Below are 18,355 nucleotides of genomic sequence, written 5' to 3' on the forward strand. Positions count from 1 at the left end.
TAAGGTATTAGGACTTTTAAAATTTCATAGGTCTTTTTTTTAATATTATTTCTGAAATAAAATATTAATAGAAAAAAAATCAACTTTTTTTTAAAAGAGTTTTAAGATTATTATGGAAAATTTGTTATTTTTAGCTTTTTAATTAATTTAGCCGATATTTATTATTATTATTATTAATTATTTAGAATCGAAATAAAAGGCAGCAGTTGGAGGCCGATTTGGCATAAACAAAATCTCTTCTTCTTGTCTCTCTTGCTCGCTCCTCTCCTTCTCCTGGTGTCGCCATCCTCTTTCTTCCCTTCTTCCGTTCTTCGTTTTGGCCGATTATCTTCTCCTTTTTCCCATTTTCTGCAATCATGGCGGTATGTCATTCCTCAATTCATTCCATTTACTTCCCCGAATTCGGTTTTGTTCTTTTGCTTCATTGTGTCGATTTCCCCATTTCGTCATCTCCTTTCTTTCTTCCTTTTAGATTCACTGCCTCGATTGTTCCCCCTTTTTTCCTGGAGATTTGCTTGATGCTTGTCATGCCTGGATTTTCTTCCTCATTATCATTATTATTATATGTTTTATTTCTTCCTCTTTTTTGAATTCAAATGATTTATTTATAATTTTTGTGATATGTTGTGAATCTGCATTTTCTCTCCAGTCTGATCTTATCATCTAGTGTGTTAGTCACTGGGACTCGACATTTTCGTATGTTTGAATTGAATTTCCGTTATCATGCCCAAGTATTTGTAATTGATTGAATTCTGATAGACGAAGGGTATTTAAAATTTAAATCAGCTGTGAAGAAACATTTTTAGTTTTTCCCATCACCTTCTCATCTTTTTATCTCGCAATTCCTTCGTCTAATTTATGGTTTCTGCTATTAATTATGAATCATCCTATTTTTATATCATTAATGGAAGAAAAAGCAATAAGTCCTTCAACTTTTTACTTCGAAATCCATGATCTATATTTTAAGTGACTAAACGTTCAGAATTTGAATCCTTATTTTCATTATTCATTGTTGACTGCTTTTAAATTTGGTCTGTTAAACTTTTCAATTTGGTCTTAAAATTTGGATTACGCTTTTCTCTAATCCCTTCCATTGCATTATTAATAGAAACTGATGTAGAAGATATATTACATAAATTTTCGTTGGACATTTCATTAATATTGTTAATTGTTAATGATGGGGACATGATATAAGCATAATGTATGCATTTTAATGTCTAGAATCAAATAAATGTATGTATTTTAACAGGAGAAGGGTCAGCCACTACCGAAGTTTGGTGAATGGGATGTTAATAACCCTGCTTCTGCAGAGGGCTTCACTGTGATCTTTAATAAGGCAAGGTGTGAGAAGAAATCCGGTGGCCAAATCGGATCACCTGGAAAGGCACTAAGGCCTGCAGCAGCAGGCTCTGGCAAACCTCAGGCTGTAAGATCCTATGAACACAATGTTTTTTCCTAGCCTTTTCTATAATGCCTGCTATATGTGTATATACCTCCTCTTCATTGTAATATTTACTGCTCGTTTGTGCGCCTAAATATGTTCGGAATACCATTAGGATAAAAGGGTTGGTTGTAACTCGAGGGAATGGGATCGAAAGAGATGAAGGTAGATCGTTTGTTGGTTTTGGATGAGTACGAATATTCTTGAAGGCTGATCCCTGCCAATCACTTCCTTTTATATTTCGATATTATTTCAGTTATTTGGTTTCTATGAAAATATTAACTTTCTTCTAAGAGTTATCTTATAATGGACTTCTGTGCTTGTTTGATCATTCTTCATTGAAATGAAATAGATGTTTTTGGACTTTGGAATGATGCTCAAGCACTGTTTTTTGCTTCTTTTGGTTTAATCAACAATCAGTGAGGTGAAATGAAATTGATGCTTGTTTGATCATTCTTTATGAGCTGTTACACCTTTCCTTGATGGGATTATGTTTTTTTCTGTTCCAGAAATGGTTCTGCTGCATTCAGAGCCCACCTACAGAATCTTGATGGTACTACCTGTCTGTAGATAACCACCGAAACGGCCTAAGATCGTCCACTGGTCTTCGAAGAAGATGAGATTTTCAAAGCTGTGATCATCAGCCTGCTATACTATTTGCTTCATAATCTGGGTCATGGAGGAAAAAGGTAGAACAATTTTACCTTCTTTGTTTGTGATACTGATATGATAAATTGTCACTAGAAGCTGAGCTATTCCATCTCATTTGTCTCTACCTCCTTTTTGCCCCTTTTTGCCCCTTATATCTTATATTCAATCTCTATTATTCTTTCTGAAATGGCTTCTCTCTCTCTCTCTCTCTCTCATTTCATTTTCATGTGCAGAATATTCTCGGTTACTCGAAAAAACCCCTTAGAGAAACTCCATGCCTCAGCCCATGAATCTCGAGAATCGAGTGTAGATCACATTTTCATGCTTCCTAAACCATGGAGTATAGTTTTTATGTTGAAATTATTGACAAAAGTTAGAAGTGAGGACTTAAAATGGTGCATGAGACATTTAGAAAGTAATTATCGAACCACTCACAAACCAAACATGATGTGCTCTATAGTTTCAGAAAGAAAAAAAAAACAGAAAAAACAATGGAAAACTCTTCAGCCTTTGCATCACTTGTTCTGCCATCCTCCTTATACCACTAGCCAGAGTTTGAATCTGCCATAGGAGTTTGATTATAGGTTCCCGACCTTCTTCTCGAATAGGCGTCGTAAGAGGAAAACTTGTAGACTGCTCACACCGACGAGTACTGCTGATTCGAATATGGCCTTCTGAATTTCCCTTATGCTAATTGCTTCAATCACTGCAAGAATTTATTGAAAACACTCTCAAGCAAACAATAGGGTTTATAAAGCCTTGTGGTTATATTAATACCTTTGGCCTGTTGCTCTGTCTGTGCCTCAAAACGTTGTTGCTCAAACTCAACAATTTCCAGTTTGTCTCTCAGCCTCTGTATTTGCTCAAGCAAATGGCTCAAATCTTCTGAAAATGTCATTTCAAATAGAACATCAATGGATTTGTAACCGCCTTGTAACCGCCCATGCCCACCGCTAGCAAATATTGTCCTCTTTGGACTTTTCCTTTCGAGTTTCCTCTCAAGGCTTTAAAACGCGTTTGCTAGGGAAAGTTTTCCACACCCTTATAAAAGGTGTTTAGTTCTCCTCCCCAACCAACGTGGGATATTACAATCCATCCTTTAAGGCCTAGCATCCTTACTGGCACATCGCCTGGTGTCTTGCTCTGATACCATTTATAACGGCTCAGGTCTACTACTAGCCGATATTGTCCTCTCTAGGCTTTCCCTTTCGAGCTTTCCCTCAAAGCTTTAAAACGTGTATGCTAGGGAAAGTTTTCCACACCCTTATAGAGGTGTTTCGTTTTTCTCTCCAACTAACGTGGGATATCACAGAATCAAATAGATAAAAGCATGTTTTTTAAGGTTAAAAATCAATACCGTTTTCCCAGGGTAGTTCATAGAATTGATTATCAGGAGTGATGGGGCTGTCAAAATCTATAGTCTCTTGGTTAGCAGATTTGTTTGTGAAGCATAAGCTATGTAGTCCTTTTCTTCCTTCAATCCTCTCCTCTGAAGATCCATTCACCTGTACAATGATCTATAAATAATCAAAAACCTCGAAACGTGAATCAATAACCATGGCTCGAACCCTAATTTGAGATAAGCAGGTTTTGACAAGGTACGACACATAAACTCTAACTCATGAGTCGAAGTAAGTTGTTACTAAAAGATCAATGCAAAGAGATGAATTGGTATTGCTAACGAATCCAACCTTATGAGAAAAGCAATCTTCTTTGTCAATCATTAACTTAATCTCGAACTCAGCCTCAGATGAAACCAATAAAGTCACCATTACGATAGTTAACCAAACTCTTAGCATCATATGTTCTTCTTAGTTGACGCTTTTTTCCTATCTCTTGTGGAAGGATTTTTTTTAAGAACCAACAAAATTGCAAAAATTGTTCGATTTATACACTAAGATATATATATATATATATATATATATATAATTTAAATTTGTGATTTAAAAGATTTGGGATGAAGAATATAGAAAATAATTGACAAGATTTCTTTTTATCATATATAGATTTAATGATTTACGAAATTAATCTTTTGTTGAAAAATAATATGGATCAATTAATAAATATTTATTTCCATCCATTTTAAAATTGAGATTTTAAATTATTTTCATTTTTATTTATACCTTACCGTTTTATTTAATATAAATAAAATAATTTAGATTTTTAAACACTCATTATTTTATTTTTATTTTAAAAAAATTTTGGATTCGAAAAGATTTGAGTTTCAAGATTTTTTTATTTATTTGAATATAAGAGTTTTTAAATTTTTTTAATGTACCATTCATTTGGGACCGAGCTTATTGAATCTATATTCTATAATTCTAAAATAATGAATGAAGACGAAGAATTAAAGATGTCCACGCAGGTAGAGATAGAATAACCTTTCATGTGACATTATGTTGTTTTTATTCGAGAGTTGTTTAAATCGAAATTATTAAGTCGATGTTTAAGTACGTGAGTGTTTAACGTAAAGTTTAACTTTATATCAATTTTCTATAATATCATCGTATTAATTAGAATTCTGCTTCATCGATTTTTCAAATTTTAAAAATTTTAATTAATAATATTTGTTCCAATCAATTCTAAAATTGAAATCTTACCATTTTAATTATTTAAACGGAGGCTCGATGATACTTTGTTCAAGAATATAATTATTGGAAATATGACCAAAGTCCTATCGTAAGAAAATGGACAATATCGTACTATTAAAAAAAAGACGAAAATGTAAGCTTTTATTGCCCAAACTAGCATTGAGGATTAGACCCTTAATCTTTTAGTCGACTATATATATATCAATTAAATTATATTAAAATTAACGACATTTAATTTCAAATCGGGCTCGTAATTAAAAAATGGATAATGATTATATAGATATGAAAAGTTTAAGTTCCGAATTAGTGGATGATGACGAAGGGAGTGGCAATGCCATATGTAATGCCGACTCATAGAACGACAGAGACAAATAGAGCTTAGAGCTTAATAGAGCTTACGCACATTTTTGTTAATCCATGAACATGATTTATATGGACACATAGGCCATGGATCTATACAAAGAATTGGAATTGATCGATATATTTCTCGGATGCTTTTTTTTTTTTTTTTGGCATACAACAAACCAGAAATTTAATTCGGTAGAGTTTCTATTAAAAAACAAAAGTTTATTACTTAAATTGCCTTCCTATACTAAAAAGGGACGAATTTGTGGTTTAATTGTTCATTAATTAGGTGGATAGATAAGAGAACGAAGTACTACTAATCATCATATATTTCAATATAAACATCTTAATATGGTATTCTCGAAACTTTTAGTACACTGACCTAGTAACCTAAATTTGAACCCGACATAATTTAAAATTATTATAATTATTAAATTAATCGTTGTTAACCTAAATTTGATTGAGGCTTAGCTTAGAAGGATTATCAAACGCTACTTTTAAAAGTTAAAATTTTTTTTTTTGTAAATTAATATTTACAAATTTTTATTTTAAACATCAAATCGTCTTAAAGACATATTTAACCGGTCCAATTCAAGGACATGTGAATTTTGTATTACCATGTTTCAACTTATTTTTTTAGGATAGGACTGTATAACTTTTAGGGTCAAATTACAAAGAAAAGAAAAAAAAAACTTAAAAATATTGAAAACCTTAACGATCTTTACATTCTCTAAGCTTAATAAAAGTCAAAACATATCAGATTCAAAGTTTCTCGTAGAAAATAATTCGAGACTATAAGTTACACAACAACAATAAAAGTCAGGGAGGAAAAGATTGAAACGAGCGATGGAGGGCAAAATCGGAATACAAATTTTGTTCTCTTTCCTACTTTTTATTATTTTTCTTAGGTTATTATATAAAGTAAACATCATAAATAATGCCAACCCATATGAAGACCAAGCAAGGAGAGGAGAATATGATAGCTCCATGTAATAAAGAAACAAGGGCTTTGTCCCATGTCCATGTTGGTCTCACAAAACAAACCCTTTCCACCCTCCCACCTTTTTCCCTATACATTTCAATTATAATCTTCAAAAGGAGGGAAAGATTTCAATACAAAATGATTGAAATAAAACCAGAATTCATATATTTCTTGTTTTTTCAAGTATAAAGTGGAGTGGAGCCATGATCCTCTGAAAGGGACTCCACCCCATTGTCTATGAGGCCTTGCTCTCTAAATCCTTCAAAGGGTCAATTGGATCCATGATGTGGGTCATGATTGTCCATTATTAGGTGAAAAAGATGAAAAAAATTTGGAAAAATCACAGCGAAGGTCACGCCCCAGCATGGAGGACATTGTAGAGGATGATCCCTCTTCTTCTGACTCTTCTCTGATATAAAATTTGTCTGAATCAGCCATTTTTGATTTGGAGCTCCATCGAAAAACACTCCCCCTTCTCGATTCGATTCTGGGTCTCACGTATTGTATCGTTTTAGGGATACCCTTTTGCGATACGATTGTTTGGCACTTGTTTTTGGTTGAAGAACTACTGAAGGAATCCCTTGTTTTCTGTTTTTTAGGGTTCTTTTTTTAAGATCCTTTGTGGGGTTTGGATTTTGGGGATGTGGGTTTGTGTGTTTGATGGAGCTTCTTCGTGGACATGGTGGAGTGACTCTTCTTTTGCTGGTTTCGTGTGGCTTTTTGATCGTTTCTAGGGTTTGATATCGTCTTGGCTTTTGGCTTAGTAATTTTGAGGTTTGTTTCTAGTTCTTCGTTTGATTTCTTACCTGTTCTTATGAGTTTTCTTTTGTTTGCATGATTGTTCATCAAATATCTCTCAAATTGTTGAGTATCCATGATGGTTTTGGACTGGCATGGGTTCGTACTTAACTCCGATTGATTGATACTTCTCTGGATAGTTAGTTCATCTTGATCTTGATATTAGTTTCATGATATTGTTGTGGATCACTGACCATAATCTGGATTTTAGTTTCATGATCTTCTGATCTTTTGTTGATTGTTGTGTTTGGTGGGAGTTTGGTAAGTTTTTCGTGCTTCGTCGAAATGAATGATGGGGTTATGAACATGTGCAGCCATCTTTCTATGTTCTTAGAGATGATATAATTCAGGATTCGAGTGGATTGGATGTCTCTGTAGCTGTGAGTTGTTCGTGCGTTGTTCGTTTGAACATGATGTTGATTGTTTCTAACAGGTGTGATTTACGTCGAAACTGAAAGGTATAATGGGTGTGAAGGATCGTCAAATTGCGACGAACTCGCCTAATGCGAAAGTAGAAGTAGGAGAGATCGACACTAGTGCACCGTTCCAGTCTGTTAAGGATGCTGTCAATTTGTTTGGTGAAGGTTCTTTCTCGGGGGAACGAGTGATTATGAGGAAGGCGAAACAACCTCATTCTGCAGAGGTGGTTATTTTCGTGCATTTTAAGTCGTTCGTCTAGTAGCTTTTTGTTTGAGATTTTATTATCTTCCGAAAGTTTGATGATTTTTTCGGATTCTTGTTGGTTACAGAGAGTGTTTGCAAAAGAGACTCAACTTCACTTGGCCGAAAAAGAACTGAACAAACTAAAGAATCAGCTAAAGAATGCTGAAACGACCAAATCTGAAGCGCTCGTTGAGCTCGAAAATGCTAAAAGAGCTGTTGAGGACTTGACCAAGAAGCTACAATTGCTGAGGGAATCGAAAGAATCTGCCGTGAAGGATTCGGAAGCTGCCAAGGCTCGAGCGAAGCAGTTTGAGGAGACGAATGGAAACAATCATTCGGGAAATAATTGTGGTTGGAAACAAGACTTGGAAACGACCCGAGATCGGTATATGGTAGTGATCGGAGAACTAGATGCTGCAAAGCAAGAATTGAGGAAAATCCATCAAGATTCTGATGCGTCGTTGGAAGCAAAAGTAGCTGCTTTGAAACAGGTGACGGAGGCCGAGGAATCAGTCGAAACACACAAGGTGAAAGCAAATGAACTTTCTAAGGAAATTTTAGCTGCACAGGAATCCATTGAAAAGCTCAAGCTAGCATCCCTTCAAGCACATAAAGAACAAGAACAGATATTTGTTGAGAAAGATATCCAGAGGAAGTCTTATAAAGCAGCTCTTGAAGAGTCGGCGAAAAAATTGTTTTCGTTACAGAAGGAAATCGACCCTGATGTCACGAGGAATCTTGAATTGCAGTTGAGTGAGACGATGAATGAAATTGGGGAACTGCAGAAACAAATGGACGATAAAAAGGCGTCGGATTTAGATTCGGTGAAGAACGTCACATCGGAGCTTGATGATGCAAAAGAGTCCTTACAAAAAGTAGCTGAAGAGGAAAGATCTCTCCATAGCTTGGTTGAAGCTTTGAAGTTGGAACTCGAGAATGTGAAGAAAGAGCATTCTGAACTCAAGGAGAGAGAAGTGGAGGCCGAATCTACTGCTGGGAATTTGCACGTCGAGCTCCGAATGAGAAAATCTGAACTCGAAGCGTACCTCGCAGAAGAATCTAAAGCAAGAGGTGCTTGTGAAGATATGCTTTCAACTCTCAACCAGCTATCTTCGGAAACCGAAAATGCGAGACGGGAAGTGGTAGAGATGAAAAATAAAGCCGAAGAGTTGAGGAAGGAAGCGGAATCCACTAAAATAGCATTGGAAGCTGCTGGGAAGCAGCTGAGAGTTGCACTGGAAGAAGCTGAAGAAGCAAAAACAGCTGAAGCTAGAGCCCTTGAGCAGATTAAGGTACTCTCAGAGAGAACGAATGCTGCACGAGCTTCGACTTCCGAGTCGGGGGCTAACATCACTATCTCCAGGGAAGAGTTCGAGTCATTAAGCCGGAAAGTCGAGGAGTCCGACACATTAACCGAAATGAAAGTAGCTGCTGCATTAGCTCAGGTTGAAGCCGTGAAGGCTAGCGAAAATGAAATTCTACAAAGGTTAGAAGCATCCCAGAAGGAAATTGAGGATATGAAGACAGCAACTGAGGAAGCTTCAAAGAAAGCAAAGATGGCAGAAGCAGCTAAGAAGGCCGTGGAAGGAGAGCTAAGACGGTGGCGCGAGCGAGAGCAGAAGAAAGCAATCGAAGCTGCATCAAGAATTTTGGCTCAAACGTCGGTGCCTTTGGAATCACCTCCAAGCCACAACATGATTCAAAAGCAGAGCACATCAATGAAAATGGTGTCGAGAGACAAAACATTCTCAAAGAAGGTACTCTTACCAAACCTTAGCGGCTTATTTGTTAGGAAAAAGAACCAGGTCGACGGTGGATCGCCGTCCTACCTGCCCGGCGAGAAGTCTGTGTGACATTTTCTTGAAGTATTCAGGTGAGTAACATATAATTATTGTGTGTACATTTGTTGCCTGCAAATTTGTGTTCAGGTAACCAGAAATGATGGGTGATTTTGTATATGGGATGGTTTGTTAGATCATCGATCGAAGCATATCGTATCGAGATTGTCTATCAGCTATCATTCGCTTGGTTTGTTGTAAAAAATCTTATCCTCTTGGACCATATGCACTTGGATGGTTTGTTGTAAAAAATCTTATCCTCTTGGACCATATGCACTTGGATGTTCGATTCATGAATCTTTTAGTTTGAGAAATCAAAATAAGAGCATCGAATATCATTTCATTATATGGCCATCTCGAACAAGACCGCTTAAGCGTTAGAGATGTGTCGGGGAACCAATGGCAGGAGATAGTGTAAATAAACTTTACATTAGATATGTAGTAATAGCACAGTAAGTAGGGTTGTAGTTGCCATATTCATAATTCTCCATTGACTTGATGAAGGCCATTCGTGGAATAGCTGAGTTCATTGTGCTTTTCGAGCTTATGGAACTCTGTTTCTATGGTTTTGGCAATTTCTAGATCTCTTGGATCTGGTTCAGGGAAATCCACATGAAATGATCCTTGTTTGATTGGTACAATCGGCTCCCTAACTGCACCTTGCTGCTGAATGTAACTGTAGAGCTGCTGATGAAATGCACTGTCTAAGGAGAAACAGTTTTCTGTATTTCCGTTCTTGGCGTATCGAGATGATCCCGACCTTTCTTTACGACAAAAATGTGGTAGTGAATCCATTACCTGCAGATGAGTTGCAAACATTAAAGGAAAAAACATTGATGTAAGGATGAAATTGCAAGCTGAATCCCAACAGGTTGGTTGAGACTGTGGCGGTGTGGCTGCGCAAGGAAAAGGTATTGATATTGATGCAAAGATGGGTCTAGCAAAGTACGGGATTAGGGTGCCCCCACAGCTGCATGGGGTGGGGTAGAATAAGTCCTTTCCTGTAAAGGAGCGAGTTGTTCTTGAGGAACGAAGCAACTTGAAAGGTATTGATGCAAAGATCATCAAGCCTCAATGGTGGGATAGCCGTTCCTCTAGGCTTCCCTTCCATCTTGATGGGCATCCCCACAACTATTTGGGTTGGGATAGCATAAGTCCTTTCCTGTGAACGAGTGAGCTGTTCTCGAGGAACGAAGTAACTTGAAAGGCATTGATGCAAAGATCATCAAGCCTCAATGGAATGAGTCTAGCCAAATATGGGATATAGCTGTTTGGATAGACTTCCCCGCAATGTTGATGGGCGCTCCCATACTGCTTGAAGTGGGGCAGCAAAAGTCCTTTCTTGTGAAGGAGTGAGCAGTTATCGAGAAACAAATCAACTTAACTTATAGTTTACGAGGGGATAAAACAAATCAACTTAACTTATAGTTTACGAGGGGATATCCACAGTTGATGATCGAGAATATAGATCATGGAGTAAGAAATACTATGACGATCCATATCATAGTGGGGAAAAGTAAGAACAGAGAAAGCAAGCTTGCCTTTAGTAGTTCATCTCGCCCACAATTCTGTAGCACTTTGATTTTCCTCCTTGTTCTCTCTTGCAAAAGAGGTTTTACGACCTGTCAGCAAGGACAATAAATCATATTCATATTCCCTGCAGATGGCCGGCTTGATATTGCAAGTATATTGAGAATACTTCTCCAATATGAATTAAAATAGGCACACACCATCCAGCACGCAGAAAATACACATGGAACGTTTACGATGTAGTAAGCATCGGTCTTCTCGGGATAGTTTAAGTCGTCAATGGTCGATATGACAGTTAGAAGCTGCAGTTGCCAAGATTAAAAAGAAACAGGTGCCTATGTGTCAAAATTTTGAGCATTTGATTCCAAAAACTGTGCTGAAGGTAAGAAAATGGTGTTCTGTGACGTATAAGGACCTAAGAAGTACACCTTTACTTGATTTAATGCTGAAAGCTTTAACCCAGTCATATCCAAAACCTTGAGACAGGTGCCTATATGTCGTCCATGCTTCTTTGTCGCAGCAGGCTACAATAATCAGATTATGTTAGATTCTCTGTACTGTTCTAATCTTGTCAGAAATCTTTTAAAAGGTGTAACGGCTCAAACCATTGCTAGCAGACATTGTCCTCTTTGGATTTTCCCTAAAGATTTTTAAAATGCATCTGTTAGGGAGAGGTTTTCACACTCTTATAAAGAATGTTTCGTTCTTCTCCCCAACTAATGTGAGATCTCAATCCACCCCATTCGAGACTCAGCGTCCTCGCTGACACTCGTTTTCTTCTCCAATCGACGTGGGGCCCTCCCAATCCAACCCCCTTCGGGTCTCAACCTCCTCGTTGGTACATCGCCTGATGGCTGGCTCTGATACCATTTGTAACGTCCCAAGCTCACCACTAGCATATGTTGTCCTTTTTGGGCTTTTCCTTTCGAGTTTTCCCTCAAGGTTTTTAAAACGAGTCTGCTAGGGAGAGGTTTCACACCCTTATAAAAAATGTTTCGTTCTTCTTCCCAACTAATGTGAGATTTCACAAAAGGACACCGAACATGTGATATTAAAGAACATTTGTAAGTCACAAGAATGATTAAACGGTCTTAAATACTCACCAACACAACACGATCCCTATATTCATTCATTTGGATGTGTGACTGCACATAATAATGAACCTAGAACAAAAGAACCCATGTAAATATCTTCCGCACATAATAACAGATGTTTAGATTATATGCACATCGCACAATGTAATGAATTTTGTCATGGATGAACACAGTTACAAAAAGCTTCAAACCTGCAATCTGATGCATTTCATGTGTGCATATTATTTGATCATGTCTAAGAAGTTCAAGACTAGGTTTTGTATTCTCAAAGCTTTAAGAAAAGGGCAGATAGAGATGGTACACAAAGAAAAGAAAATCCTTACAGATGCCTTGTCAAATGTGCTTTGACCAACACCAACAGCTATCACAGGAAGACCCTGGAAACGAATATGTATATCAATGAGGAAGAAACAAGATAGCAGCTTGATCTAATTTTTGGATGCAAAATATAATAACACGAAATATAAATGCATTAAGGATCAAATGATGAAGGACAACATGATTCTATTTATGAACCTCTTTTGAGTATCCACACAGTCCCACCAGCTGAGAGTCTCGCACTGATCTGTATAACTCGGGGGGAACTATCGGTTTCTGTAATAATACGAAATATAAATTAAATGTTGTAGCACGTACGTTAAGCCAAGAGTAATCTTTAAGACTTCAATACATAGTAGTGATGAGACATATTGTACCACCTCTGCTTGCTGTTGTCAGTATGGTTAATTAAAAAAGACTCGAGTTTAGATACTATTACTTGTCCATGGTTTATAGAGAGATATACGGGCCTAGAGCATCATAATTATCAAAAGATAAACTGAAATTTAGATTCTTGAAATTTAGATTCTTGCCCAATGTAACCACCTAAGTTCACCGCTAGAAGATATTATTCTCTTTGGGTTTTTCCTTCCAGGTTTCTTCTCAAGGTTTTTAAAATGCGTTCGGCTACGGAGAGAGGTTTCCACATCCTTAAAAAGAATGTTTTGTTTCCCTCTCCAACCAATGTGAGATCTCACAATCCACTCCCCTTCGAGACCCAGCATCCTCGCGGCACTCCGCCCGATGTCTACCCCCCTTCGGGAATCAATGTCCTTACTGGCACACTGTCCGGTGTTTGGCTCTGATACCATTTGTAACGGCCCAAGTCCACCGTTAGTAGATATTGTCCTCTTTGGGCTTTCCCTTCTAGGCTTCCCCTCAAGGTTTTTAAAATGCACATGCTACGGAGAGAGATTTTCACACCCTTATAAAGAACGTTTTGTTCCCCTCTCCAGCCGATGTGAGATCTCACAATCCACTCCCCTTCGGGGCCAGCGTCCTCGTTGGCACACCGCCCGGTGTCCCCCTTCAGGGATCAACGACCTTGCTGGCACACCGCCTAGTGTATGCTCTGATACCATTTGTAATGACCCAAGTCCACTACTAGCAAATATTGTCCTCTTTGGACTTTCCCTTCTGGGCTTCCCCTCAAAGTTCTTAAAACGCGTCTGCTAGGGAGAAATTTCCACACCCTTATGAAGAATGCTTCGTTCGCCTCTCCAACCAACGTGGGATCTCACAATCCACTCCCCTTCAGAGTCCAGCATCTTCGTTGGCACTTGGAGTAAATGTAGGAATATGTAGGAATGAAACAGACAGACTACTATCACCAGTGCTAGCTTTTCCATTTTAAACTTAAATCTGTAGTCCATTTTCTTGATTCCGTGGCATTGAATAGGGGCAAACAAGATGTAAGACACCTCTCCTCCACCGTCCTGGCTTGTTTTTAATTCTATTTGTAATGATAATTTCCAGAAAAATGACCTTTTAGCTCTTCATACATAGTTTATCATTGCCATATGAAGCTATAGAGGCATATCTTGTAATGATTGTCTCTACATTTATATTTTTCAATGTTCGTTTAGTTTCAATAGAAGGAAAAGGAAAGAAGCAGCAGCAGAAGAAGAAGAAACTCACTGCCAATATGTTGTCAATCTCATTTTGTATCCTCCAATGTAGACAATCCATTAACTGAAGATTCCAAAGCAAAACAAACAAATAGTGAGACAGAGACACAAAATGTTAAGGGAATTTAACCAAATTTTGAAACTAATACACTGATCTAACCATTTTATGGGCTTTAGAAACATTCCAGTCCCTCGCCTTCAGAAAGCGTTCCAAAGTTTCAGCTGGATGACCTTGATGCATATTCTGGAGATCATAAGACACTCAATTTAGTAAATTATTCAATTCAAGTTGTTGTAACAGCCTATATCCGGCCTATATCCACCGCTAGCAGATATTGTTTTCTTTGAGATTTTCCTTTTGGGATTCCTCTCAAGGTTTTTAGCTAGGGAGAGGTCTCCACACTCTTATAAAGAGTGTTTCGTTCTCACAATCCACCCCCTTCGGATGGGACTCTCACCAAATCCACCCCTTCAAGCCGAGTGTCCTTGCAAGCACATTGCCTCATGTCCACCCCTTTGGGGCTTAGCCTCCTTGCTGGCACATTGTCTAGTGTTTGCCTCTGATACTATTTGTAACGGCCCAAGCCCACCGTTAGCAGATATTATTCTTTTTGGGCTTTTCTTTTCGGGCTTCCCCTCAAGGTTTTCAAAACGCGCTTGATAGGGAGAGCTTTCACACCCTTATAAAAGGTGTTTCGTTCTCCTCCCCAACCGATGTGAGGATGTCACAAAATGTGGAGAAATTAGCTTGTAAACCCATCCGGGAATCAACAAAACTTCATTCGTCCAGGCATTTAAACTAACAACAATTTGATTTTCAAACCAACTCATAAGACTTGATCTGAGATGGGAAGTTAATGACAGAGCAAATAAGTGAACATCCCATATCAAACGAATCATGATGATCTTGATTCAATAAAAGAAAAATAAAAAACAATCAAACTTCAATTCCAAGGCAGCCCCATTTCCAACCAACAATGATAATAAAATGTTACGAAATCTCAGTCTCCACAGCCAGAGAAAATAGATTCAAAATAGTGGCACCACAGAAACAGATCTATTCAATCGAATAACAGATCCAGCAGTAACGATCAAACTCGAAGAACAAACCTCAAATGAGTTCATCAGTGATCCATCGACTGTTAGGCATCACAACGGAATCAGAGAAAAAAAAAATGTTAGCAAGGAAATACACATCACAGAACAAGACGAAATCGCAAGTAAGTGAGATCACCATCATCCATTCGCAGCTGAAACTGCTTCAACGCCTCCCGATTGGCAATACCCATTTTCGATGAACACAAAATCAAGTTAACGAACACAGAAAAGAAATTGAAATATGAATCTCACTCCAAGTAATATTGAGATTCAGAGTTCACCCAAATGTGGGGCTGTGAAGGGGAGGGAGAATCGGAGATGAAAGATCAAAGTAAGGGCAACATTTCTTGAATTGAAGATGAAAAAGAGAGTGGGAATAATGAGAGGGGAAATCAGTTTGAGTGAAAAGCTCTAGTATCTGTTCTAAGCTTAAAATTGAAATTTCAACAGCCGCGTTGGTTAAAGAATCTAAAATTAAACACCTAAATCCTCTGTCCACCAATGCTGGATTGCTCAAAACGGAAGCAGCTGAGATTTAAACAAATAATAGTAATTAGTTATAACAATAAAAGATTTAAACAAATATATTTTCAATAGCTAAGAGTTGTAATTTTATAATTTTTTTTATTTTTAAATATCAATACATCTAACTAGACAACCCGGACCCGAAGTGATTGGATTTGGTTTCCAGTTCATAGGATAAAAAATTCGGGTTGACCCGAAACCGAATAAAACTTATAAATAACATTGAGAAAACTGTCGTGTTTATATTATATTATTTATTTCTATTCTAAATATAAAAAATTATTCTATGTTATATTAAGTCGAAATCTTTCTTTTTTATTACTTTATTATTTTTAATTAATTTATATTATGTTATATTAAGTCGAAATCTTTTTTTTTTATTACTTTATTATTTTTAATTAATTTATATGATGTTATATTAAGTCGAAATCTTTCTTCTTTTTTTTATTACTTTATTATTTTTAATTAATTTATATTATATTCTTTATTTCTATTCTAGATATAAAAATTTACTTTATATTATTTTTCAATATTTCATATTATTTAACTAATTTTTGTTAAATAACGTTGAGATATTATAATCTTTTTTACTTTGTTGATTAATTTTTTTAATATTTTTTATCTAAAATTATATCGAATAATTATGAACGGTGAATAAATAAAAAAATTTAAAAAAACTTAAAAAAAAAAAGTTAACAACCCTAGAACCCAACCCCAACCCAATCTAAAAGAGAGAGTTGGGTTGGGAAAATTTTTGGGTCGGGTTGGGTTACCAATCTAATTGGTTGGGTAAAAAAAGTCTCCCAACCTAACCCAACCCGGAACATGTACACTCCTGGTTAATCTTTTCACCGAGACAATATTAACCTTTAACTTTATACCAGATGACTCTCTTTATTTATGAAGATAATAATTTACAATCATATTATTTAACCAATTTTTATTAAATAATGTTGAGATGTTACAATCTCTTTCACTTTGTTGATTAATTTTTTTAATATCTTTTATCAAAAATTATATCAATAATTATGAACGGTGAATAAATAAAAAAATTAAAAAAAAACTTTAAAAAAGTTAGCAAGAACCCAACCTGAAAAGAGAGAGTTGGGTTGGGTTGTGAAAATTTTTGGGCCGGGTTGGGTTACCAATCTAACCAACCCGAACTTTTGGGTTGGGTCAAAAAAGTCTCCCAACCCGGACTATGTACAGTTCTAATTAATCTCTTCATCGATATTTTCATAAAATCAAGACAATATTGACATTTCTATTTTATACGAGACGACTCTCTTTATTTGTCAAGATAATAATTTACAAAATAATGATAAAAATAAATTTGAAAAATTAAAGTTTTAATTTTTATTTGATTTTTTTTATTTTAAAATAATATAATTTTCCAGAAAATACCAACAAACTCTTATCTTAAAATCATATATAGTTTTCGGGTTCTTTTGTTTCTTTGGACTATTAATTGACTTGACTAACTTGGTTGAATTTTGATGACATATAACAAATTTCTTTATGGGATTTTCGACTTCTTTCCTCTCCTTCTCTATTCCTCACTTTTTCTAAAACTTCACGATTTTATTTTAAATTTAATTTGGAACGAATAAGTACAAATTTCGTTCCAAAATTGAAATCTCGAGACAGTGACATATGGTCTAAATAGGAAAAAAAATATATTCACGTAGTTCAATACCAGTGAATTAATTCGGATTTAATATTTATTTTGAGTTTTAAAATTTAAAATAATACACATATATATATATATACATATATACATATATCTATATATACATATATATCTATACATATATATATATATAGACATATATCTATATATACATATATATCTATATCTATATATATATATATATATATATACACATATATATATCTGTGGACTTTGGTTGTAAGCATGCCCTTTGTTCTTTCACCAAATTCTTGGAATGTGTTTTTTTGTGACAAGAAAAAGAATAATTTTTTTATGAAAATATAGGCGGAAAGTAACTAGAACGTGAACCCATAGCTTAACTTTCCATAAGCTTTTGATTTTAGGATTTTAGAACTTTGACTCCCAAATTCGACTTTCATTAATTTGAGTCGTGGTATGGGTCTTATACATTTAGTTTAGGTGTAAGATAAGGAACGAATTTGTTGAAGAACTCGAGAGTGGAAGAGCTCTGTATCATTCCAACCAAGAGAGAATTGGAATTCGGAAATAGAGTATCATTATCGAGCAACCTACTTTGACTTATTACATCTTGCTCGATTAAGAACTAAATGAGTTGAAACCAATCTTAAGTGATCCATGGTGTGTAGGACTACAACTTTAGAATCGAGTGGAAAAAGTCTTTGTATCGTGCAAGAGAGCTTGAGTTTCAGAGGGTGAAAATTATGTTATTGCAAAAGGGAAAGGAGCGGAGGTTGAAGACAATGACGTGGTGGCCTCTGAACCTGCCACGTTATTCTGTTTTAGTTTTCTTGACCTTTGACCACTGTTTTGATTGGTTCACCTATTTGTAGATAAGTTCTCTCTTTTACCGTGGACGCCAACTCCCCACTTCTCAACTTAAGCGATGTGGGACAAAATTTCCCTTCGTTTTTTTCTTTTCTAATTTTTTTGTATCTTTACACGTTTTGTTTATGGCCGCATGTCGAATGACCCGGTCATGCTTGACCAGGACGTGTTATCCATGGTCACATGCTTGTTTCAAACCCTTTTTACATGTTTTCATCTTAGATAGGTCTTTACTATTTCACGTTGTGTCAATATGAGAGTGTATAACCATTCACCAAAAATCATGTCTACACCCTCCAGAACTAAAATGCACCAAAATGTACTATAAAAGGATA

The 18,355-nt window shown here is 36.1% G+C and overlaps 4 protein-coding genes across 5 annotated transcripts; 2 read left to right on the forward strand and 2 right to left on the reverse strand.

Annotated features, from left to right (window-relative positions):
• Positions 1 to 196: 196 nt before the first annotated feature.
• LOC111438740 (RPM1-interacting protein 4-like) lies at positions 197 to 2,216 on the forward strand. Of its 2 annotated transcripts, none has more exons than XM_023076601.1 (3): positions 197 to 362; positions 1,250 to 1,426; positions 1,951 to 2,216. In XM_023076601.1, the coding sequence occupies exons 1-3, from the start codon at positions 357 to 359 to the stop codon at positions 1,990 to 1,992; spliced, it is 225 nt and encodes a 74-aa protein (XP_022932369.1). In that variant the 5' UTR covers positions 197 to 356; the 3' UTR covers positions 1,993 to 2,216. The 2 variants fall into 2 exon arrangements, with proteins under 2 accessions (XP_022932369.1, XP_022932368.1); XM_023076600.1 differs by lacking the exon at positions 1,951 to 2,216 and adding an exon at positions 1,794 to 1,887.
• Positions 2,217 to 2,505: 289 nt separating this feature from the next.
• LOC111438757 (transmembrane emp24 domain-containing protein p24beta2-like) lies at positions 2,506 to 3,946 on the reverse strand. The gene is made up of 4 exons (XM_023076623.1): positions 3,784 to 3,946; positions 3,450 to 3,597; positions 2,870 to 2,977; positions 2,506 to 2,798 (listed from the first exon to the last, which is right to left on the reverse strand). Exons 1-4 carry the CDS (start codon positions 3,892 to 3,894, stop codon positions 2,671 to 2,673), a joined length of 495 nt encoding a protein of 164 aa, XP_022932391.1. The 5' UTR covers positions 3,895 to 3,946; the 3' UTR covers positions 2,506 to 2,670.
• A 2,166-nt stretch (positions 3,947 to 6,112) lies between these two features.
• Positions 6,113 to 9,546, forward strand: LOC111438724 (WEB family protein At5g55860). The gene is made up of 3 exons (XM_023076576.1): positions 6,113 to 6,784; positions 7,242 to 7,451; positions 7,558 to 9,546. The coding sequence occupies exons 2-3, from the start codon at positions 7,272 to 7,274 to the stop codon at positions 9,322 to 9,324; spliced, it is 1,947 nt and encodes a 648-aa protein (XP_022932344.1). The 5' UTR covers positions 6,113 to 6,784; positions 7,242 to 7,271; the 3' UTR covers positions 9,325 to 9,546.
• An 80-nt stretch (positions 9,547 to 9,626) lies between these two features.
• On the reverse strand, positions 9,627 to 15,474 carry LOC111438725 (phosphatidylinositol/phosphatidylcholine transfer protein SFH2). The gene is made up of 11 exons (XM_023076577.1): positions 15,114 to 15,474; positions 14,990 to 15,018; positions 14,040 to 14,123; positions 13,890 to 13,943; positions 12,450 to 12,527; positions 12,257 to 12,310; positions 11,943 to 12,002; positions 11,268 to 11,363; positions 11,040 to 11,141; positions 10,851 to 10,931; positions 9,627 to 10,107 (listed from the first exon to the last, which is right to left on the reverse strand). The coding sequence occupies exons 1-11, from the start codon at positions 15,166 to 15,168 to the stop codon at positions 9,787 to 9,789; spliced, it is 1,014 nt and encodes a 337-aa protein (XP_022932345.1). The 5' UTR covers positions 15,169 to 15,474; the 3' UTR covers positions 9,627 to 9,786.
• Positions 15,475 to 18,355: the final 2,881 nt, after the last annotated feature.

This window comes from Cucurbita moschata, unplaced genomic scaffold, assembly GCF_002738365.1.
Source record: "Cucurbita moschata cultivar Rifu unplaced genomic scaffold, Cmos_1.0 Cmo_Scf00082, whole genome shotgun sequence".
NCBI classification, from domain to species: domain Eukaryota; kingdom Viridiplantae; phylum Streptophyta; class Magnoliopsida; order Cucurbitales; family Cucurbitaceae; genus Cucurbita; species Cucurbita moschata.

Coding starts and splice junctions, on each gene's coding strand:
- LOC111438740 (XM_023076600.1), top strand. Junction 1,427..1,793: donor GCTCTGGCAAACCTCAGGCT/GTAAGATCCTAT, acceptor GAAATGAAATAG/ATGTTTTTGGACTTTGGAAT.
- LOC111438757 (XM_023076623.1), bottom strand. CDS start 3,894: ATGATGCTAAGAGTTTGGTTAACTATCGTAATGGTGACTTTATTGGTT. Junction 3,598..3,783: donor AAGATTGCTTTTCTCATAAG/GTTGGATTCGTT, acceptor ATCATTGTACAG/GTGAATGGATCTTCAGAGGA. Junction 2,978..3,449: donor TGAACTACCCTGGGAAAACG/GTATTGATTTTT, acceptor TGACATTTTCAG/AAGATTTGAGCCATTTGCTT.
- LOC111438724 (XM_023076576.1), top strand. CDS start 7,272: ATGGGTGTGAAGGATCGTCAAATTGCGACGAACTCGCCTAATGCGAAA. Junction 7,452..7,557: donor AACAACCTCATTCTGCAGAG/GTGGTTATTTTC, acceptor TGTTGGTTACAG/AGAGTGTTTGCAAAAGAGAC.
- LOC111438725 (XM_023076577.1), bottom strand. CDS start 15,168: ATGGGTATTGCCAATCGGGAGGCGTTGAAGCAGTTTCAGCTGCGAATG. Junction 15,019..15,113: donor TCAGCTGCGAATGGATGATG/GTGATCTCACTT, acceptor GATGCCTAACAG/TCGATGGATCACTGATGAAC. Junction 10,932..11,039: donor TATTTTCTGCGTGCTGGATG/GTGTGTGCCTAT, acceptor CCTTGCTGACAG/GTCGTAAAACCTCTTTTGCA.